Source organism: Budorcas taxicolor, chromosome Y, assembly GCF_023091745.1.
Source record: "Budorcas taxicolor isolate Tak-1 chromosome Y, Takin1.1, whole genome shotgun sequence".
Lineage (NCBI taxonomy): Eukaryota > Metazoa > Chordata > Mammalia > Artiodactyla > Bovidae > Budorcas > Budorcas taxicolor.
In genome coordinates this window covers 664,751-688,757 of record NC_068936.1, presented here as the reverse complement: position 1 = coordinate 688,757, position 24,007 = coordinate 664,751, and the positions used below count along the sequence as shown (strand labels likewise).

General features: G+C 42.2%; 1 protein-coding gene and 1 non-coding gene across 2 annotated transcripts in view; both read right to left on the bottom strand.

The window, feature by feature from the left end:
• Nucleotides 1-4,545: 4,545 nt before the first annotated feature.
• LOC128071019 (centriole and centriolar satellite protein OFD1-like) overlaps nucleotides 4,546-24,007 on the bottom strand; it is an 83,410-nt gene continuing 63,948 nt past the window's right edge. The window contains exons 15-21 of the mRNA XM_052664015.1: nucleotides 18,883-19,479; nucleotides 18,289-18,409; nucleotides 12,438-12,538; nucleotides 6,242-6,399; nucleotides 5,472-5,619; nucleotides 4,880-4,946; nucleotides 4,546-4,588 (exon numbers count right to left, since the gene is read on the bottom strand). Coding sequence (XP_052519975.1) covers nucleotides 4,546-4,588; nucleotides 4,880-4,946; nucleotides 5,472-5,619; nucleotides 6,242-6,399; nucleotides 12,438-12,538; nucleotides 18,289-18,409; nucleotides 18,883-19,479 — 1,235 coding nt within the window. The remainder of the gene's footprint in view (nucleotides 4,589-4,879; nucleotides 4,947-5,471; nucleotides 5,620-6,241; nucleotides 6,400-12,437; nucleotides 12,539-18,288; nucleotides 18,410-18,882; nucleotides 19,480-24,007) is intronic.
• Nucleotides 17,855-17,959, bottom strand: LOC128071091 (U6 spliceosomal RNA). Its single transcript, XR_008201709.1, has one exon. It is a non-coding gene; the product is annotated as a U6 spliceosomal RNA (small nuclear RNA).

The following is a 24,007-nucleotide window of genomic DNA, read 5'->3' as shown; positions in this document are numbered from 1 at the left end:
ACGTGGCGGTTTTATCTAATGTACAGAAACTAACACAGACAAGGAAACTGAAGAAACAACACACTATGTTTCAAATGACTCAAATTCCAGAAGTAGATTTTAATGATATGGAAGTAAGTGACTCACCTGAGAGTTCAGGGTAACAGGCATACAGGGGCTCACTGAAATCAGAAAAGTGATGCATGAACAAAGTGAGAATTTCAAAGAAAATATCTAAAAGCACCAAACAAATCACATAGCTGAAGAATAACAAAAATTCGAAAGAATGATTCAATAACACACTAGATCAAGCAAGTGGATAAGTAAATTTGAAGACAGGCTCATTGGAATTTATACAGTTAGAGGAGCAGAAAAAGAATAAAGAAAATTTAAGGGACTTACAAGACACCATCAGGTAAAACATTTATACACATTATAAAGGTTGATGAAGGAGACTAGAAAGGGGCAGAACATTTATTGAACAAATAATGGCTGAAAACTTCCCTAACATGGAGAAGGAAACAATTATCCAGATTCAGAAACTCCATGTATTTCCCCCCCCAAAATGAATCCCAAGACAGAAACACTGAGACAAAATATATTTTGTTCATTTGACTGCAGTGAAGTGCATGCAGGATCTTATTTCATGGAACAGGGATTGAATCCGCACTCTCTGAAGTAGAAGCATGGAATCTTAACCTCTGGACTTCCAGGGAAGTCACCAGTAATTTTGTATTGTCAAAACTACAGACCAGAGAATCTGAAAAGCACCAAGAGAAAACTTGGTATAGACAATGGAATTCCTATAAGATGATAGCAGAAACTGTACAAGTCAGAGGATACTGAAATGACATATCAAACTGTTCATAGAGAAAAACTTCCAAATCATGTCCTTTGAGTCGGTGATGCCATCCAGCCATCTCATCCTCTGTCGTCCTCTTCTCCTCCTGCCCTCAGTCTTTCCCAGCATCAGGGTCTTTTCCAATGAGTCAGCTCTTTGCATCAGGTGGCCAAAGTACTGGGGTTTCAGCTTCAATGTCAGTCCTTCCAGTGAACACCCAGGACTGATCTCTTTTAGGATGGACTGGTTGGATTTCCTTGCAGTCCAAGGGACTCTCAAAAGTCTTCTCCAACACCATACTTCAAATGCATCAATTCTTCTACACTCAGCTTTCTTTATAGCCTAACTCTCACATCCATATTTGACTACTGGAAAAACCATAGCCTTGATGAGACGGACCTTTGTTGGCAAAGTAATGTCTCTGCTTTTCAATATGCTGTCTAGGTTGGTCATAACTTTTCTTCTAAAGAATAAGTGTCTTTTAATTTCATGGCTGCAGTCACCATCTGCAGTGATTTTGGGGTGACCCAAAAGAAAGTCAGTCACTGTTTTCCCATCTATTTGCCATGAACTGATGGGACCGGATGCCATGATCTTAGTTTTCTGAATGTTGAGCATTAAGCCAACTTCTTTCTTCTTTCACCTTCATCGAGAGGTTCTTTAGTTCTTCTTCACTCTCTCCCGTAAGGGTGTTGTCATCGGCGTATCTGAGGTTATTGATGTTTCTCCCGGCAATCTTGATTCCAGATTGTGCCTCCTCCAGTCCAGCGTTTCTCATGATGTACCCTGCATAGAAGTTAAATAAGCATGGTGACCATATACAGCCTTGATGCACTCCTTTTCCTATATGGAACTGGTCTGTTTTTCCATGTTTAGTTCTAACTGTTGCTTCCTGACCTGCATACAGATTTCTCAAGAGACAGGTCAGGTGGTCTGGTATTACTCTCTCTTTCAGAACTGTCCACAGTATATTGTGATTTACACAATCAAAGGCTCTGACATAGTCAATAAAGCAGAAATAGATGTTTTTCTGGAACTCTCTTGCTTTTTCCATGATCCAGCAGATGTTGGCAACTTGATCTCTGGTTCCTCTGCCTTTTCTAAAGCCAACCTGAACATATGGAAGTTCACAGTTTACATATTGCTGAAGCCTGGCTTGGAGAGTTTTGAGCATTACTTTGCTAGTGTGTCAGATGAGTACAATTTCCGGTAGTTTGAACGGTCTTTGGCATTTCCTTTCTTTGGGATAGGAATGAAAACTTACCTTTTCCAGTCCTGTGGCCACTGGTGAGTCTTCCAAATTTGCTGGCATATTGAGTGCAGCACTTTCACAGCATCATCTTTAAGGATCTGAAATAGCTCAACTGGAATTCCATCACCTCCACTAGCTTTGTTGATAGTGATGCTAAGGCCCACTTGACTTCACATTCCAGGATGTCTGGCTCTAGGTGAGTGATCACATCATCATGATTATCTGGGTCGTGAAGATCTTTTTTTGTACAGTTCTTCTGTGTATTCCTGCCACCTCTTCTTAATATCTTCTGCTTCTGTTAGGTCCATACCATTTCTGTCCTTTATCAAGCCCATCTTTGCATGAAATGTTCCCTTGCTATTTCTAATTTGAAGAAATATCTAGTCTTTCCCATTCTATTATTTTCCTCTGTTTCTTTGCACTGATCACTGAGAAAGACTTTCTTATTTCTCCCTGCTATTCTTTGGAAAGCCCCCTAAATAACAGAGAGCTCTAAATGTGCTACCAAAATATGAGATGATGCTTTCTACAGTGATAGAAGGATGAAGAACAGGGAATGAAGAGGAAAAGTTAAAATTTTATCTCCTTTTCCTTCTGCCTCTGAAACTCAGCTTGCTCCTTGCAAAGTCCAGATCACATAGGTCTCAGAAAGTGGGGACTCACAATACTAGCAACGGGAGCTTATCTCACTCATCCTTGTCCTGCCCTTTGCATTTGCCCTAGCCCCTGCTAACCTGCTTAATCATGCCTGTCCATGTATAAAACCTGTGTAACTCCTTTGTTCGGGGCTCAGAGCTTGGAGTGTTAACTGCTCTGGGATCACCAGTGTTAATAAATCTGAGTTCTCCAACTCTCTGGGTGTGGTACTTGGTTTCTCAGTAGTGGTTTCTGCAACCTTACCACCAGCACCATCTGGGAGGCCCTAAACCATTTTATGAGAATATGTGTGTGCTAAGTCAACTCAGAAAGAATAATTAACACCCTGGAATATCCTTCCTGCTTTAGTATGAAGCTTAGTGACAAAACACACTTCACCAGCAAAAAGAACTAGCCCAATCTGAATGTGTAAAGGGAAATGAAACCTCTAGGGTTTCACTGGAAAGACAGAGCAGACCAATCCTGCCTGTGTTATGCTCTGGGTGACTTTCAGTTAGCACTGAAAGTCTAAAATAGAAAAACATGTGTTTGTATTTTCAGGGACAAACCATGAGGAGAGTGTCAAGGAAGATGGCCTCTTGTTTGACAGGTGTGAGCCCAGTCCTGAAGAGGAAGGAACACAATGGAAAGTTTAAAAAGGCAGGCCTTGGACTTGAGCAACGAGAGAAGTTTTCAAGTAGATATACCTAAGACAATAATGGAGATTAAAAACACACACACACACACACACACACACACACACACACACACAGCAGCTCCTTTCATTGTAATGAAAGGCCTAAGAATGAGAAACACTGAAGAGGTGTCACTTGACTATTTTTCATTTATACACTATTGAAAGGTTGCTGCTATGAGCTGAATGTTACACATGTGACCCCCAGAGGAGACGATTTCAATCTGGGGTCAGAGACAAGGCTTGACTACTTGGAGCTTTTTGTATAGCAAAATTTTATTAAAGATTAACAGAGACAGGGAAAGCTTCTGAGACAGACATCAGAAGGGGACAGAAAGAGTGCCCCCTTGCTAGTTTTTAGCAGGTGTTTTATGTCTGTTGAGTGAGTGAGTGAAAGTCGCTCAGTGGTGTCTGACTCTTTGTGACCCCATGGACTGTCCATGGAATTCTCTAGGCCAGAGTACTGGAGTGGATAGCCTTTCTCTTCTCCAGGGGATCTTCCCAACCCAGGGGTTGAACCCAGGTTCACTGCACTGCAGGCAGATTGTTTACCAGCTGAGCCACAAGAGAATACCAAAGCTATTAATCAGATAAGAGAGACACCTCAAGGATGAGGCAGTTTCACCAGCACCTTCTCTCACAATATGCATTTTTGAGATTGGATGGCACAAACTGTGTCATTTCCCGGCCATAAAACAATTGACAGTAATACTGGTTTGTTGAGCCTTTATCAGCCCAAGGTTTGAGAAAAGAAAAAAAGTTAGTCTTGGGGAACCACTTTGAAGAAAGGCAGATTCCAAAGCAAATACATAGTTTCATTAACACAGTTTAAGAAAAATGTTTCCATAAGAAAAATGCATTGGTTAGCTCAAGGCAGAAAAAGATAGTGTCAACATAGAATTAAAAGAAGTCTGTGTGCAAAAAAGGAAAAAAAGGTCCACCACTTGCAGTTTATTTCTGCCTTCCACCTGGGGACCTTTGGCCTTCCTATCTGTTACCCTCCCACTGTAGTAGCAAGTAGAAGTAGGAATAAAAATCACACTGGATTACATATGAATTTTTATTGAGTAGGTTTTCTCACTACAGAGAATTCACAGGCCACTATTTACAATCTCAGAGTAAGAAGCTGGGCAGCAAATGTGGTTACCAAATGTCATCTGGTTCTTCATGAGAAAAGCCCACAAAACTAAATTAGGGAAAGAGAAAAATTTTTTTAATCTGCTACATTCTTATCAAGTTTATTCTGTGATTTCTATCATGTTCTCATTCCTTTTCTGTGGGGTTTCTACCCTGCTCATGATTTTTATCAGTAATTTTACAGGTTAATAAAATGTACTAGTTTTTTTTTTTTTAAGTCAGTCATTTTGACTGTTTGTTATAGGCAGGCTCAAATATCTGAATGTTTCCCTGTTTGAGAATGAACTAGCAATATGCTAAATGGTTTGCATAAGAACACAAAATGCTGGGGACACCACACCTTTTGTCTTTGTCACTAGATGGCAGTATGTCCACTTCTGAGCTCTCTCTGATCACCTTTTTGGAACAATGACACAACACGGAGGTAGAGATGAGAATTTTGCAATTAGATTTGTATTCATTTTATTAAACACTTTATGATTTCTCTAGGAACTATTTTTGAAGTATGTGTGTAACTGAAGATTCTATAAAGGCAGTGACTTTTAAACATGATATTCTGCAAGCAGACCAGAATAAATTGCATGGAAAGCATTCTCAACATAGTATATTAGACTCAGATAAAATATTAGTCTTAGGACTAACACAGCTGTCATTTCATCATAGAGCTTCCAATATATTTAGTTCTTGTTCTTAAGTTATTAAGACACATCTCAACTTCTACAAACATTGACAAATCATTTACTCAAACAAAAGCCATGATTTGTCAGGAGTTACAGATATTGAGAAGGCTGGAGCTCTATGTGACCTTCAGATTTTCTATACTTCTCCCTTTGTCTCTAACAGAGAAGGCAGATCGTTATCCCCAGGTTTCAAGTAAACCACAGAAGCCCTCAGTACTCCCCACCCACAGACGCCTGTCCACAGCATCCACACCTTATCTGTAGTGTCCTGGTCTTGATTCTGTCGTAGGATTTTCATGTATTTCTCTAGAGGATTTTCACCACTAACAGACATAGATTTGTCTTTCATTTCCTGAACACTCATTTTGAAGTTTTTTTCGTTTCCAACTTCAATTAGCCTCTGAAATGGGGACCAAAACAGGAAGTATACATATTTTAGAACTTTTAAGTTGAAAACACACAGTAATATAACCCTGATCTTTTACCTACAACCCACATGAAAAGAATTGTTTTTTAATCGAAGTCATTGGTATCATTAAAGTGGGGACAAAAATGTGACATCTCAATGAAGAAAGGGATTAATATGCCTCAATTGGGATTCTCTGGTGGCTCAGACGGTAAAGAATTCACATGCAGTGCAGGAAACCTGGGTTCAATCCCTGGGTCAGGAAGATCCCCTGGAGAAGGAAATGGCAACCCACTCTAATATTCTTGCCTGGAGAATCCCATGGACAGAGGAGCCTGGCAGGCTAAAGTCCCCTGGGTAGCGAAGAGTCAGACATGACTGAGCAAACACACAGAGAGTGAGAAAATCAACCACAACAGAACGTCCTGTTTCATGAGCCTGTTTCGAGGACCAGATGAGGATGCATGGGAGCAAGCTGGCCTTGCTATCCTGAACCAGGAGATATGAGGCCTGTGTGCTCTGCAGCTGTCCTTAGGTCATCCAAGGCTGGTTCACTTCCCCACTCCTCCTAGGACTTGGAGACACAGGGGACTCCCTCTCCCACCACCATGATTACCCTTTCCCGATCCAGCATTTCAGGTTCTCCCCACTCCCTCTGCAGAGTTTCCTGCTGTTTGGTCTGCCTCTGCTCTTCTTCCTGCCTTTGTTGCTTGGCCTGCTGTTCCCAAAGTTTATCTTCTTTCTTCCATTCTTCAGGTGGTTTCTGGATGACATCTAATGGGATAGAAAATGAAGAACCAATAGTTTTCAGAAGCCAAGTTTTCAAACAGGGGATAGGTGTGCAGGGTGGAGGATGGGGGAGGAGGATTGCCAAGCCCCAGGTAGATAGTGTGATTCTCAGCTGCCACTGTGCACTTGCTTCAAGGGGCTGCTCTATCCTTACTGTCCTCAGAGCCTCTAAACCCACCCTGAGCAGCGCACCCTGCCCACTTCTTAACTGTGCCCCCCAGTCCCACCCTGATTGCAGAGGTGAGCCCTGCATTTGCACCCCTGCATTTGATTTCAAGCCTGCCGCATTCTTAGGATTCTTTTTTTTTTCTGTAGCTTGCACATCCAGATGTGTTTTGTCTTTATTTTTTTTAAATTTATTTTAATTGGAGGCTAAGTACTTTACAATATTGTAGTGGTTTTTGCCATACATTGACATGAATCCACCATGGATGTACATGTGTTCCACATCCTGAACCCCCTCCCACCTCCCTCCCCATCCTCATCCCATCCCTCAGAGTCATCCAAGTGCACCAGCCCTGAGCACACTAGGATTCTGACCCAATTATTTGTTGCCATTTATTCCCACAGCACTTTGGTCATTCCCCTCACCCTACTCCCACGAGGGCATGAGAATCTCCTGCCCAAAGGAGGACAAAATCACCACCCTCCCCTTCCTACTCAAGCTACCTGGCGAACACTCCATTCCTTCCAGGCAGATCCCTCCCTGGGGTTTGGGACTGCCTCTGTCCCCATCATTCCCCCATAATTCCTCTTGCCCCTCTCTCTCCTCTCTGGCTTCATATCAATGCTTCTATGGGGCAGTTCCCTGCCATCTGCATATGGCAATCTAACAACGGTGGTTTCCCTCTGGTCCCTGTGACCAAGTTCACGCTATGCTTTGTCTACCAACTCCCAGGGCTTCGGGCTCCCTCCTCCTCATCCTGCTGCTACAGTGAGGGTCCTGATCACCCTTCACCGACAGCACCAACACCACAGTCTCTGTGCTCCCTGACACCAATCTCTCAGCCTTCAAGTCAGCTTGCTTCCTTAGCACCTGTCACCTCCTGAAGAGAAGGAAGCACTGCGTGCTGTCTCTGCTCTGGTAGAGTCCAGACCACCACAGCCAAGGCCCTGTCAACCAGCCTTTTTAATTCCTCCACTTTTGCACATCTAACCTCCACCAGCACATTCACTGTCACTTGACTCCAGCTGCTCTTCTCTGCCACCTTTGCTCCCACAGTCTCCCTAATTGATGAGTTCCTTCCCCACCTCTCCCCACAAAACCACCTAGCCTGTAAACCCCACCTGTGTATACACCCAGTACCCCCCATAGGGATGGGGAACCTCTCCAGTGCCTGTTGTGGCCACAATCATGTGTTATCTACTTTCTGTTCCTTCAGGATGAATCTCAGGCTTCCTTTGCCCACTCCAGAGAGCCCACAGCATCTCATGGGTTGAATTACATTCCAAATCCGCTGCTTATGCTTTTCCCTCCAGTTTTGACTGAGAAACCTCAGTACCCACCCCCCAACAGTGCTGAAAAACAGACAAATTCACTGCTTCAACACAGGACTGTGAACCTCTATGCCAGGACCTGTTTCATATCACCAATGGAACTGAGCTTGTTCTCCTCACAGGAAGAGAGGCAACACAGGCTTGTCTTACCCTTGATCCTGGCTGTTAACCTGACTACCAGGAGGCAGGCTCTATTTATTTCCATGGGCAGAAAGGCAACCTTCTGCCTCCTTGCTGGGGATGAGGGTCACCCCTGAAGGGTGCAGCCACAGTTCTGAACGCTCATTTTAGAAGACATTATTCAGTTCAGCTCATTCAGTAGTGCATGCCTCTTTGCAACTGCATGGACTACAGCACTCCAGGTCTCCCTGTCTATCACCAACTCTTGGAGCCTCCCAAATTCATGTCCATTGAGTCGGTGATGCCATCTAACCCTCTCATCCTCTGTCATCCCCTTCTCCTGCCCTCAATCTTTCCCAGCATTAGGGTCTTTTCTAATGAGTCAGTTCTTTGTATCAGGTGGCCAAAATACTGAATTTTAGCTTCAGCATCAGGCCTTTCAATGAATATTCAGGACTGATTTCCTTTAGGACTGACTGGTTTGATCTTGCAGTCCAAGGGACTCTCAAGAGTCTTCTCCAGCACCACAGTTCAAAAGTATCAGTTCTTCCATGCTCAGTTTTCTTTATGGTGCAACTCTCACATCCACATTTGGTTACTGGAAAAATCATAGCTTTGACTAGACAGACCTCTGTTGGCAAAGTAATGCTCTGCTTTTATATACACTGTCTAGGTTTGTCACAGGTTTTCTTCCAAGGAGCAAGCATCTTTTAATTTTATGGTTGCAATTGCAATCTGCAGTGATTTTGGAGCCCCCCAAAATAATGTCTGTCACTGTTTCCATTGTTTCCCCATCTATTTGGGATGAAGTGATGGGTACCATGATCTCAGTTTTCTGAGTGTTGAGCTTTAAGCCAACTTTTTCACTCTCCTCTTTCACTTTCATGAAGATGTTCTTTAGTTTCTTTTCATTTTTTGCCATATGGGTGGTGTCATCTGCATATTGGAGGTTACTGATAATTCTCTCAGCAATCTTGATTTCAGCTTGTGTTTCATTTCTCATGATATACTCTGCATATAAGTTAAATAAGCAGGGTAACAATATACAGTCTTGACATATTCCTTTCCCAGTTTGGAAACAGTCCATTATTTCATGCCTGGTTCTAACCATGCCTGGTTGCTTCTTGACCTGCATACAGATTTCTCAGGAGGCAGGTGAGGTGGTCTGTTATTCCCATCTCTTTAAGAATTTTCCACAGTTTGTGTGATTCACACAAAGGTTTTGCTGTAGTCAATAAAGCAGAAGTAGATGTTTTTCTGAAACTCTCTTGCTTTTTTGATGGTCCAGTGGATGGTGGCCATTTGATCTCTAGTTCCTTTGCCTTTTTAAGATCCAGCTTGAATATCTGGAAGTTCATGGTTCATATATTGTTGAAGCCTCACTTGGAGAATTTTGAGCATTACTTGGCTAGCATGTGAGATAAGTGCAATCATCAAGTAATTTGAACAATCTTTGGCATTGTCTTTCTTTGGGATTAGAACAAAAACTGACGTTTTCTAGTCCTGTGGCCTCTGATGAGTTTTCCAAATTTGCTGGCATATTGAGTGCAGCACTTTCACAGCCTTTTAGGATTTGAAATAGCTCATCTAGAGTTCCATCACTTCCATTAGCTTTGTTCACAGTGATGATTTCTAAGACCCACTTTGACTTTGCATTCCAGGATGAGTGATCACACGATCATGATTATCAGTGTCATTAAGATGTTTTTTGTATAGTTCTGTGTATTTTTGCCAACTCTTCTTAATATCTTTTGCTTCTCTTAGGTCCATACTATTTCTGTCCTTTATTTTGCATGAAATGTTCTCTTGATGTTATTACAATGAATTATATAATGATATAATAATTATAATGAACATAATAGAAGACATTATTATAAGAATTATTACCTCTCACAGGTGGAACACTAATGTCCTCAGTTGGTTTCTTTTATTTTATTTCTATTCCCATCTCTGTCAGATGGCTCCCACCATTGCTACTGAGTATCCATCTGAATGGGGCTCCCTGGTGATGGGTTTCTGATCATACCTCACCCCCAACCCAGAAAAGCTCCACAAAGCAGGGACTGCTTGACTGCAAAATGCCCAGCCCCCAGCAAAGTCCCCAGCATAGAAAAGGCTCTGATCAAGCCACCCTAAATGAATGCTTTCCACAATGATTTACACTGGAATCAGCAAAATCATCCCTCTCACAATCTTCCTTCTGACAGCAATTCTTCCTGTTCCTGAGTACGGTGACTTCATACTGTCTATAAGAGTCTTTGCACAGCTTTGGGGGAGGATGTTTCCCCAATGTTTGGAAAACACCAGTAGAGGGTTTTACTTGAGGAAGGGCACTTTGGTCAAGGAAAAAAGGACCTGTCTACTGGGCAATGCATGGACAGCCTCTACATGGTGGTGAAGGAAGGGGGAGCCTACAGAAGAGAGAGAGAAAGGGGGCCACAGGAGGGATTTAATGACCACTATTCCTTCAATACCATCACTGTTCTGAAGACTGAAATGAAACAGATTAACTGTCCTAATTTTTAAAGCATGAAGGAAGCAAAGCAATAGAAAGAAAAATAATACTGAGGTTTATTACTGACATATCTCGTTAGTTAATGAGAGAAAAACTCATCCAGGTACTGAAAGGAGATGGGCCTGGCAGGCACACAGGCTGTGGCACTGTCCATGAGAGGCATGTCACCGGCTTGATGGATACTGTGTTTCTTGAACAGCCTTGGCACACTCCATCCACCATAAGAGGTACAAGAGAGTCTCCCCTAGCCCTCAGCAGCAGCAAGAGAAGGTGGGGATAACCGCTTGCTAAGCACTGAAGTTTTAGAAAAAGCAGCTGGGCCATCCTTTTCCTTACAGGGTTCCAGGAACTCACTGGAGCCACTCGCCAATGTATCTGCTTCTCCAAGCATTCTTAGGCAATTCATTTACAAATATTATTTGCTACCCAGTAGGGAAACTGGTCCAGAGACAGCAGAATTCATCTGACATGGTGAAAGCATCTGAATTCTATTTCAATAGCAGTGATTTAACAGTTAATGAAGTTGGTTCAAAGATTTCATAAACTATTCTAAGCTCTTTATTTCACCTGTTCAAAGTACTAGACATTTAGACTTGAGGATGAAGTTCTCAAGGCAAAGTAATAGGTTAACACACAAACACAAAGACTTTCTGGGGGATGGGATCAAGATGGTGCAGGAGTAGGTCATGGAGCTCACCTTCTCCCACAAACACATCTCAAAACATCTGCACATGGAACAATTCTCACAAAACATTACAGAACACTGGAAGACCACATGAGAGTTAACAAGAGGGCAACACAAGTCTAGGTAAGTAGGTAGGATGAAAGAAAAAAGAAAAACCAAAAAGAGAAAGGAACTGAGAGGGTATCTGCAACCATGGGAGGGGCCTGTGAAAAAGGAAAGGTTTCTTCACCCTGGGAGCTGAGGCTCAGGCTTTAGAAGTCAGAACCAGGGAGACAGCCTGAGAGGTTACAGTGTGCAGGAGTGTGGTAATAAGCCTGGACCAGCCAGGTAGTTCATGGGGTTGCAAAGAGTTGCATGTGACTTAGTGACTGAACAACAGCTGACAGATACTTAGGTTATTTTAAGTTTCTGGCTATTATGAATAAAGCTTATATAAAGGATATACCATACATAAAGAAACTCAGAGCTGGTTGACACTACATCTCTATTGTTTAGTGAAGTAGGCTCTGAGGTCAAAAATCTAAGGCAAGGTCAAAGCCAAGACAACAATTTCTAGTCTCTTAAGCTAATACTCTTAAATCTCCATTCTGTAACTAAGGAAGTGTTTTCTAAATCTGAGGCAATAATCCAAGAGTCACTTAACATTTTCACATTCTACAAAAGTGGGGGAAAAAAGCAAATTTTAAGAAGTCACTTATTTTAAATCTGAGGCAATCCTAACCTTCATAAATTAAAGATTCATTTTGGGGCTTAGCTCTGACTTTGCAGTTATTGTTGTTCAACAGTCACTAAGTAGTGTTCAATTCTTTGGGCCCCATGGACTATAGCACACCAGGCTTCTCTTTCCTTCACTATCTCCTTAAGTTTGCTCAAACTCATGTCCATTGAGTGGCAAGGTCATTCAACCATCTCATCCTCTGCTTCCCTCTTCTCTTCTGGCCTGGATCATTTCCTAAGTTTGAAACTAGTTATCCTGAAATTAAAAAAAAAAAAAGGAACTCAGAACTTGAAAAAATCTTTGTGAAAAAAAAAAAAAAATACAACCTGGCACTATATCTGTATCAGTGGCTTTATAAGAGAGCAAAACTGTGTTAATTTGTAGCTGCATCACTTTTTATAACAACTGGTATGTTTTGTCAAAACTGAATGTTCTATATTTTGAAACAAGTTCTACATATAAAAATAAGAATTAATATTTAAACTTACATTCAAAAGATGGTTTAAATTCCTCATTATCCTTAAAAGTTAGCTTGTGCGGATTTGAAAATTCACTTTTGTCTTGAAGCTCTGGTTGTCTCTGCTGAAGACTGGATGGGAAGAATAAAATACAAAAATGTGAAGCTTTAATAAAGTAAGAAAACAAGAGCAAAGGGTGATAAAGCCTTTTGTGACTCGAGAAAATGCTTTAGAAAATTAATTTTTTGTGGATTCACAGTGATTAGGAGCCGCCCTGCACTGGTTGCTTTCCATGCACCAGACATCATTTCAAACTGTTACTGCATATTAACTCAGTCACTCTTTCACGTTGCCTCATTCCATGAGGTGGGTATTAATAAAGAATATGCTGGCACTCTCAAAACTGTTCCGAGGAGGAATTTTTTAAAAAATTCTTTTATTTTAAAATTTATGTATTTAAATTGGAGGCTAATTACTTTACAATATTGTGGTGGTTTTTGCCATACACCAACATGAAGCAGCCATGGGTGCACATGTGTCTCCTATCCTGAAGCCCAACCCCACATCATTCCACACTCCATCCCTCTAGGTTTTCCCAGTGCATCAGCTTTGAGGGCCTTCCTTCATGCATTGAACTTGCACTGGTCATCTATTCTATATATGGTAATATATATATATCAAGATTGCCAGGAGAAATATCAATAACCTCAGATATGCAGATGACACCACCCTTAGGGCAGAAAGTGAAGAGGAACTAAAAAGCCTCTTGAGGAAAGTGAAAGTGGACAGTGGAAAGTTGGCTTAAAGCTCAACATTCAGAAAACAAACATCATGTCATCTGGTCCCATCACTTCATGGGAAATAGATGGGGAAACAGTGGAAACAGTGTCAGACTTTATTTTGGGGGGCTCCAAGATCACTGCAGATGGTGATTGCAGCCATGAAAAGACATTTACTCCTTGGAAGGAAAGTTATGACCAACCTAGACAGCATATTCAAAAGCAGAGACATTACTTTGCCAACTAAGGTCCGTCTAGTCAAGGCTACGGTTTTTCCAGTGGTCATGTATGGATGTGAGAATTGGACTATAAAGAAAGCTAAGCACCAAAGAATTGATGCTTTTGAATTGTGGTGTTGGAGAAGACTCTTGAGAGTCCCCTGGACTGCAAGGAGATCCAACCAGTCCATTCTGAAGGAGATGAGCCCTGGGATTTCTTTGGAAGGAACGATGCTAAAGCTGAAACTCCTGTACTACGGCCACCTCATGCAAAGAGTTGACTCATTGGAAAAGACTCTGATGTTGGAAGGAATTGGGGGCAGGAGGAGAAGGGGACAACAGAGGATGAGATGGCTGGATGGCATCACCGACTCAATGGATGTCAGCCTTGAGTGAACTCCAGGAGTTGGTGATGGACAGGGAGGCCTGGCATACTGCTATTCATGGGGTCACAAAGAGTCGGACACGACTGAGTGACTGAACTGAACTGAACTGAATATATGTTTCAGCTATTTTCTCAAATCATCCCACCTTGTCTTCTTCCACATAGTCCAAAAGTCCCTTCTTTACATCTGTGTCTCTTTGTGGTCTTGCATATAGGGTCATCATTATCATCTTTCTAATTCCATATATATGCATTAGTATACTGTATTGGCATTTCTCTTTATGACTTACTATGTATAACAGGCTCCAGTTTTATCCACCTCATTAGAACTGACTCAAACGCATTCTTTTTTATATTGATGAGTAATATTCCATTGTGTACATGTGCCACAACTTCCTTATCCATTTGTCTGCCAATGCACATCTAGGCTGCTTCCATGTCCTAGCTATTGTAAACACTGCTGTCATGAACACTGGGGCACATGTGTCTCTTTCAATTCTGGTTTCCTTGGTGTGTAGGCCCAGCAGTGGGATTGCTGGGTCATATGGCAGTTCTATTTCCAGTTTTTAAAGGAATCTCCACAGTTTTCCATAGTGGCTTAGGGTTTATTGTCTGTAGACTTTTTGATGGCAGTATCTCACTGTTGGATTTCTAAAATTAATTTATTTTTAATTGAAGAATAATTGAAGAATATTGTTGTTTCTGTCAAACCTCAACATGAATCAACCATCAGTTCAGTTCAGTTCAGTTGCTCAGTCGTGTCTGACTCTGCGATACCATGAATCATAGCATGCCAGGCCTCCCTGTCCATCACTGCCGGGGTCCAGCCCCGGTGGATCCAGGGAATTTGAAGGGGAGATGGAGTTGGCGAGGAGAGGTTTATTTATTTAGAAATATAAAGAGAGATTAGGAAAGAATAGTATAGTAGGAAAATTAGTGGAGAAAAGAGGCTGAATAACTTGGTTTACGCGGAGAACCAATAAAACTCCGAGACAAGGAGTTTGTACCGTCTACGTAGGCCATTGATGCCCGCTTGAATAGTGGAGTGTGCCCTGCCTTGGGCTCCCTCTTGCATGGGTCTTAAAAGCCAGGGCAAATAAGTAGACACGGTGAGCCTCCACACTCCAGATAGGAATTCAGCCAGAAAAGGGAGAAAAGAATGACATGGGGGAGCCAAGCATCGGTGCCAGACCCACAACTTTATTTTCAAAAGCAGCTTATATACCCTAAGTTGTACATAAAGAAATAATGGAATGTGCAGAGTTATGCAGGGGCAGCAGTCCTGACCCTTATTGAGATCAGGCTTTTTTGCATACCTTCCCATATGCATACCTTCCCATATGCAAAAGGTCTTAGGTTGTTTTACATCATCTTCTGGCCAGGGGGCCTGTTAACATTTTTATGGCTCTTTTCCTAGACAAATGTCTATCAAGCAAAAAACTCTTTTTCCCTTGAAGTGTTTTTACTTAATCTGCATCACCCTCAAAGTACTAAATAAAGTTACGTTCCTGCAGAACAAAGGTGCAGTGGGTTATAACAAAGAAAGTACTTAACTCAAAGATCTAATGTTGCTAATGCCAGGGCTACTACCTGTTTTTTCTACACACCAAGTATATCTAAAATAAAAGATATGAAAATTTGGCAGCAAGTATTGGCTCAACAAATGAAACTCTTAATCAGTCCTATTTTAATGATTTTGACTCCTCAGAAGCCCCTACATTCCTAGGATGTTTTAAGCTTCCTGTGCCTCTCGCGGTCGGGAGGCCTCAAACAATCACATGCGCAGGTGTACGAGTCCTGCAGGCAGGCTAGAAAGCAATCAGAGGGGTTTTTGGATTGAAACACTCTTATTATGCCCAGGAGATTTATTATCTAAAAGCTCTAAATTAACTTTTTCCAGAAAAAGGTGGTTGGGGGACAGCCCCCTGTTAATGTCAGAAGAGTTGGTGAAAGCATAATGCAGTAAGGTAGGCAGACTCTGGCTTTGGGGGTAGATGCTCGAGAATTTCCAGGGGGACCTGAGGCTCAATCCTGCCTTTGCATATGCCAAGGCTCCTTCCTCATGACCTTTGCCATGGGTGGGGTTCCTCACGCTGGCTCCCGGCACATCACCAACTCCCAGAGTTTACTCAAACTTGTGTCCATTGAATCAGTGATTCCATCCAGCCATCTCATCCTCTGTCGTCCCCTTCTTCTCCTGCCCCCAATCCTTCTCAGCATCAGGGTCTTTTCCAATGAGTCAGCTCTTCACATCAGGTGGCCAAAGTACTGGAGTTTCACCTTTAGCATCAGTTTTTCCAATGAACACTCAGAATTGATCTCCTTTAGGATGGACTGGTTGGACCTCCTGCAGTCCAAGGGACTCTCAAGAGTCTTCCCAAAACCACACTTCAAAAGCATCAATTCTTTGGTGTTTAGCTTTCTTCACAGTCCAACTCTCATATCCATACATGACCAGTGGAAAAACCAGAGCTTGACTAGATGTCTAGGTTGGCTATAACTTTCCTTCCAAGGAGTAAGTGTTAATTTCATGGCTGCAATCACCATCTGCAGTGATTCTGGAGCCCAAAAACATAAAGTCTGACACTGTTTCCACTGTTTCCCCATCTATTTCCCATGAAGTGATGGGACTGGATGCCATGATCTTCATTTTCTGAATGCTGAGCTTTAAGCCAACTTTTTCACTCTCCTCTTTCACTTTCATCAAGAGGCTTTTTAGTTCCTCTTCACTTTCTGCCCTAAGGGTGGTGTCATCTGCATATCTGAGGTTATTGATATTTATCCCGGCAATCTTAATTCCAGCTGGTGCTTCTTCCAGCCCAGCATTTCTCATGATGTACTCTGCATATAAGTTAAATAAGGAGGGTGACAATATGCAGCCTTTATGTACTCCTTTTCCTATTTGGAACCAATCTGTTGTTCCATGTCCACTTTAAATATTGCTTCCTGACGTGCATACATGTTTCTCAAGAAGCAGGTCAGGTGGTCTGGCATTCCCATCTCTTTCAGAATTAGGTATACACATATCCCCTCCCTCTTGAACCTCCCTCCCATTTCCCTCTCATCCCACCCCTCTAGCTGGATATAGAACTCCTGTTTGAGTTTACTGACACATACAGCAAATTACTGTTGTCTATCTATTTTACATATGACAATGTAAGTTTCCATGTTACTTTCTACACATATCTCAATCTCTCCTCTGCTCTTTTCATGTCCGTAAGTATGTTCTCTATGTCTGTTTCTCCATTCTGCTGCCCTACAAGCAAATTCTTCAGTACCATCTTTCTAGATTCTGCATATGTGCTTTAGTATATGATATCTATCCTTCTCTTTCTGAGTTACTACACTTATAATTGGCTCTAGGTTCATCTACCTCATTAGAACTGTCTCACATTATTTATGTGAGTAATTGCTGTTTACGGCTGAGTAATATTCCATTGTGTATATGTACTACAACTTCTTTATCCTTTCATCTGTCAGTGGACATCTAGGTTGCTTAAATGTTCTAACTATTGTAAACAGTGCTGCAATGAACAGTGGGATACATTTGTCTTTTTCAGTTTTGGTTTCCTCAGGGTATATGCCTAGAAGTGGGATTGCTAGGTCATTTAGTGGTTTTATTCCTAGTTTTTTAAAGAATCTCCATACTGTCTTACATGGTGGCTGTATGAATTTACATTCTCACCTTAACTGCAAGAGTGTTCCCTTCGCTCCACACTGCCTTCAGCATTTATTTGTAGACTTTTTGATGATGCCCATTATGACCAGTGTGAGGTGATAACTCATTGTAGTTTTGATTTGGTGTTTCTTTAATAATAAGTGGTGTTGAGCATCTTTTCAACCATAGTCGTCTGTATGTCATCTTTGGAAAAATGTCTGTTTAGGTCTTTTTCCCACTTTTTGATTGACTTCTTTGTTTTTCTGGCATTGGGTTATATGAGCTGTTTGTATATTTTGGAACTTAATTCTTTGTCAGTTGTTTCATTTGCTATTATTTTCTCCCATTCTGAGAACTGTCTCACCTTGGTTATAGTTTCCTTTGCCGTGCAAAAGCTTTTAAGTTTAAAAAACATGGAGTGATTCATGAATTTGCATGACATCCTTGTGTAGGGGCAATTAATCTTCTCTGTACCATTTCAATTTTAGCATATGTGCTGCTGAAGTGAGCACTGCATTTGCAAATTTAGTACAGCTGCTTTATCTTTAATACTAAGTCTATTCATGAAACTATGAAGATGCTTATTAATACCTGAGTACATACACTATACATCATGTTTAGCAAACAAAAAGGAATTATTCATTCACTAAAAGCAGTCTTTTTTTTCCTCCAGCCAATAATTCAGATGATTCTCAGAGATTACACATCCTATAATCTGACTGCATATTCTATCCTGCCAGGTGGTTATTAACATCATTTAAAAATGTGGAGCCAGCCATGGCTGAGAACAGAGGAAGCTAATCAGCTTTGGCAGAGGCTGGGCAGAGAATGAGGTACTTACCAGGCCTTCTGCTCTGGAGGGCTGGAGAGTGAGTGCACGGAAAGGCTGCACTTGGACTCAGCAAGTGATGGCTGTGACTTTCTGTCAGGACAGGGAGCAGCGACTGCGGACCGGCTCAGACCTATGGGGCAGAAGGATCCACGACAAGCATGTTACAGATTGCGTGGAGAAGATGGCAGTGCAACTTCTAAGGATTTCTACCACTTTGAAAGTGCATTCTATCATCCTTGCAAGAAGTGCAGTAAGTGAAAATCATCCACAGATGATTTTACAGGAAATTAGAACAATTCGGGCATGAAAATGGAAGTGCAGTGATAATAAGAGAACACATGAAACTAACCAACAGCCCAGAAAAAGCCACAGTCACTCTCTGAAAACCTCCATGTGCCAAGCAAAATGCCAGCACTTGACTCTCCATCCCACAGCCTCCACACCTCCTGTGACCTGGGGGAGATGACCTGCTCCCCAGTAGCCTGCAGTTCGGAGGCTCCCATGACTCCTCATACTTCCAGCTGCACTCTTATGCAGAGAGGGGGGACAAGGAGCAAAGTGACCCCTGTCCAGAGTATCCACAGGCCTGTGTCCATAGCTCACCTTCCAGGTACATTTCACTATCATGGCTTCTTGCACTGGGGAGTGGCGTGGAGGAGAGCCATCTGGAGACTGCACTCTTGCATGACCTTGAGGCAATACTGCTGGGCACCTCGGACACCACACTTTTGTCCCCTTCACATGTGCTTACCGGAGGCTGCTGAGAGGTGACTCTGTTGTCCACAAAAACACACCTCTCGGGAGCAGCTGCAGTGATGTTCTTGAGAGTCCCTGGCAGGTACAGGGTAGGTGGGCTTCTGACTGCCAACAGGCTCTTGGCAGGGCACCAACAGACCCTTTGATGGTAGTTCTGGAAAGCTTTTTCCAGGTTCTCTGCCTCCTGCTCCAGCTTTCTCACCCTATCCTTGGCACTGGCTACAAACTCAAGGTCAGAATCAGGGGAACTGACCTCTCTGCTGGCATTTGGGTAACTGGGGATCTGTGATGTAACTGGACCTGCTGTTGCCTCCTCTTTTTCCAGAGGGTTTTTCAAGAAATCTCCGTTGATGTTACTCTCATGAGCCCTGGTGCTCAGTAATGTGCTGATGGAGCAATTTTGAAGAGAGTGCTTCGGGTTGTAGCATACTTCATTCTCTAGTGCTGTGGATTACAAACAAATAGTGTGAGACAGGAGGGGGAAAAGTAGGGAACCAAACTGAAAGGTTTGGGAAATATTTTCATTGAAAAATCAATTAGCATGTTAAATAGTTTGTAGGAAGTGATCAAGATGGTGGAGTCATAAGACATGAACCCACTTCCACCCACAAATACATCAACAATACATCTCTGTGTGGAATGATTCTCACAGAATATCTACTGAACACTGGCAGAAGATCTCAGATCTCCAAAAGGGCAAAATAATCTCCATGAAACCAGGTTGGTTCCAAAATTGTACAACAAAAGAAAATGAAGAAGAATCTGGGACAGGATCTGTACCCTCAGGAAGGAGCTGTGAAAGAGGCAAGGTTCCTGCACTGCAGGAGATCAGTCAAGATGGGGGTGAGCTCCAGAGCCTTGGAGGAGAATGCAGACTCTGATGTGCAGCAGCTGGGAGAGAGACAGACCTGCACAAAAGGTCTGCCCTGTATTCCCCACCCAGAGACATGTGTCCACCCATGCAGACAGGAGCTGGGTGTTGAAGTTTACACTTTGGATATCAGACTCAGGGAGAGGGCTAGGGTGGGCTGTGTGGAAACAGCCTGAAGGGGCTGGAGTCTGGAGCAGTCACTTCTGAGGGTGTACATGGAGGAAGCTTGGGCCGCCTTAGAGGCTAGGTGCTATTGATGGTTGGGGTATGTGAGGGGAGTGGTGGGACACACCACTGCAGCCTTTTCTGCTGTGCATGCTGTCAGGCAGTATGACACAGCCTACAGAACCTCCAGGAGGGATCATGGGCATGGCAACCGCCATCTGCATGCCACAGGCTTCAGGTCGGTTCTGAGCCTCTGCTGCTCTCCACCCCAAGTTACAGAAGCAATCTCGACCTGCTGCCATTGCCACTCTCCCAGGCTCCAGGAGTGGTCTCAAGCTGCCTGTGATTCCATCACATGCTCTAGGGGGTGTGTATGAGATCCTCCACCAATGCCGAGAACCTCAAGACTGGGCACCAGCCACCACATCTGCATACCTGGATTATAAGGGTATAATGATCATGGCCAGCACACATTGAGCAAAGAGGCCACAGGCATTCAAACCAAAAACAGCCCTCATGACAAACAAACATTAAACCCACAGAAGCTACACAGGGACGCTTCCCCATATAAACAGTCCCCTGGGACCACAGTAGATATACTTCTTTGCTGTAAATTCAGGAGAGAAAATTAAGTAAAATGAAGCAGAGGAAGTACCCCTAGTTAAGGGTGATTAAACCAAGAAAACTCCTCTGAAAGAACAAACAATGAAACAGACCTCTTCAGTTTAACAGCACAGATTTCAAAAAAGGATGGAAATACTAAAGAAATTAAGAACAAGTTATCAGTATAAGTTCAAAGTACTATAAAAATGGACTAGAAACTATAAAGAGGAAGCAAGAAAATCACAAAACTCATTTGCTGAGATGAAAACCAAACTAAAGGCAATGAACAGGAATGAATAATGCAGAAAAACAGGCAATTCCCCAGTAGTGCAGTGGTTAGGACCCCATGCTTTCACTGACAAAGGTGTGGATTCAATCCCTGGTCAGGAAACGAAGATCTTGCAATTCATGTGGCGTGGCCAAAACAAAACAAATAATTCAGAAGAATCAGTAAGTGCCCCAGAAGATAGAATAATGAAGATCACTCATTCAAGACAATAAACAGAAAGCCAAATTAAAAAAAAAAAAAGAACTCTATATACAAGACCTATGGAACAATAAAAAGCATGCCAATCTATACATAATATGGATTCCAGGTGGGGAAGACAGAGAAAAGGTAAAAAAAGTATTTGAATAAATTATGGCTGAAAACTTCCCAAACCTGAAGATGTAAACAGATATCCAAGTGCAGGAAACAGAGGGTTCCACACAAGGCAAACCCAAAGAGACCTACATCAAGACATACTATAGAAATGGCAAAAGTTAAAGAGGGTGTGCTAACAGCAACAAGAGAAAGACAGAATTAATTATAAGAGAACCCCCATAAAGCAATCAGCTGATTTCCCTACAGAAATGTTGCAGCCCCAAACGGCTTGGCAAGAGATATTCAAAGCACTAAAAAGGAAAAATCTGCAACCCAGGATACTTGGCATGCATGCATGCTCAGTTGCTCAGTCAAATCTAATTCTTAGCCCTCATGGGTTGTAGCCTATGATCATTATACTAGACTCCTCTGTCCATGGAGTTTTCCAGGCAAGAATACTGGAGTGGGTTGTCATTTCCTCCTCCTGGGGATCTTCCCAAACCAGGGACTGAACCTATATCTCCTGCACTTCAGGCAGATTTTTTTTTTATTACTGAACCATCTGGGAAGCCCCAAATTAGCCAGTATAGATATTTTTTAAAAAATCTAAGAAAGTGATGATAATCACAATGAATGTCAGACAAATGAACATGAAGATATAAAAGAGGACATAAAAATCATAAAATTTGAGGGAAGAGAGTAAGAAAATGTAGATTGCCCCTACTTCCTAGAATTGTTTGAGTCTATATGGCTACCAGTCTAAGGCAAGTAGATAAAGGATGAAAACAGGGTAACTATAAAACAAAAAAACATACAACAGATTCACAAAAAACAAAAAGAAGACAATGTAACTATAATAAAAAAATTCATCAAGTCACACAAAGTAAAACAAAAAGAAATGGACAAAGAAATATAAAATCAATGGGAAAATATTTCTTAAAATGGCAATAAACTATTTCTTTTCAGTCTCCCAACTCTGTCCAACATTCTGTGACCCCCATGGACTGCAGCGCATCAAGCTTCCCTGCTGATCACCAACTCCTGGAGGTTGCTCAAATTCATGTCCATTGAGTCAGTGATGCCATCCAACTGACACTGTCTCTCGTCCTCTGTTGTTCCCTTCTCCTCCTGCCTTCAATTTTTCAAGCATCAGGCCTTTTCTAGGAAGTCAGCCATTCGCATTCAGTGACCAAAGTACTGAGCTTCAGCTTCAGTATCAGTCTTCCAATACATATGCAGGTTGATTTACTTTAGGAATGACTGCTTTGCTTTTCTTGCAAGGGACTCTCAAAAATCTTCTCCAACACCACAGTACAAAAGTCAATTCTTCAGCCTTCTTGATGGTTCAACTCTCACATTCATACATGACTAGTGGAAAAAACATAGCTTTGACTAGACAAATAGACCTTTGGTGGCAAAGTGCTGTCTCTGCTTTTATAAATGTTGTCTAGGTTTGTCATAGCTTTTCTTCCAAGGAGCAAGTGTTTTTTAATTTCATGGCTGTAGTCAAATCTACAGTGATTCTGGAGCCCAAGAAAATAAAGTGTCACTGTTTCCATTGTTTCCCCAACTATTTGCAATGAAGGATGGCACTGGATACCATGATCTTTGTTTTTTCAATGTTGAGCTTTAAGCCAGCTTTTTCATTCTCCTCTTTCACTTTCGACAAGAGATTCTTTAGCTCCTCTTTGCTTTCCACCATATGGGTCGTGTCATCTGTGTATCTGAGGTTACTGATATTTCTTCTAGCAATCTTGATTCCAGCTTGTGTTTCTTCCAGTCCAGCATTTCTCATGATATACTCTGCATACAAGTTAAATAAGCAGGGTAACAATATATAGTCTTGACATACTCCTTTCCAATTTGGAAACAGCTCATTGTTACATGCCTGGTTCTAACTGTTGCCCCTTGACCTGCATACAAATTTCTTGGGAGGCAGGTAGGGTGGTCTGTATTCCCATTTCTTTGAGAATTTTCCACAGTGTGTTCTGCTCCACAAAGTCAAAGGCTTTAGCACAGTCAGTCAGTTCAGTCGCTCAGCTGTGTCTGACTCTGCAACCCCATGAACCGCAGCACGCCAGGCCTTCCTGTCCATCACCAACTCCCGGAGTTCACTCAAACCCATGTCCGTTGAGTCGGCGATGCCATCCAACTATTTCATCCTCTGTGGTCCCCTTCTCCTTCTGCCCTCAATCTTTCCCAGAATCAGGTTCTTTTCAAATGAGTCAGCTGTTCACATCAGGTGGCCAAAGTATTGGAGTTTCAGCTTCAACATCAGTCCTTCCAATGAACACTCAGGACTGATCTCCTTTAGGATGGACTGGTTGGATCTCCTTGCCGTCCAAGGGACTCTCAAGAGTCTTCTCCAAGACCAACTTCAAAAGCATCAATTCTTCGGTGCTCAGCTTTCTTTACAGTCCAACTCTCACATCCATACATGGTGTAGTCAGTGAAGCAGAAATAGATGTTTTTCTGGAACTCTCTTGCTTTTTCAGTCATCTAGTGGATGCTGGCAATTTGATCTCTGGTTCCTCTGCCTTTTCTAAAACCAGCTTGAATATCTGGAAGTTCACAGTTCATGTATTACTGAAGGCTGGCTTGGAGAATTTTGAGCATTACTTTACTAGCGTGTGAGATGAGTGCAACTGTGTTTGAGCATTCTTTGGCATTGCCTTTCTTAGCGATTCAAATGAAAAATGACCTTTCCCAGTCCCATGGCCACTGCTGAGTTTTACAAATTTCCTGGCATA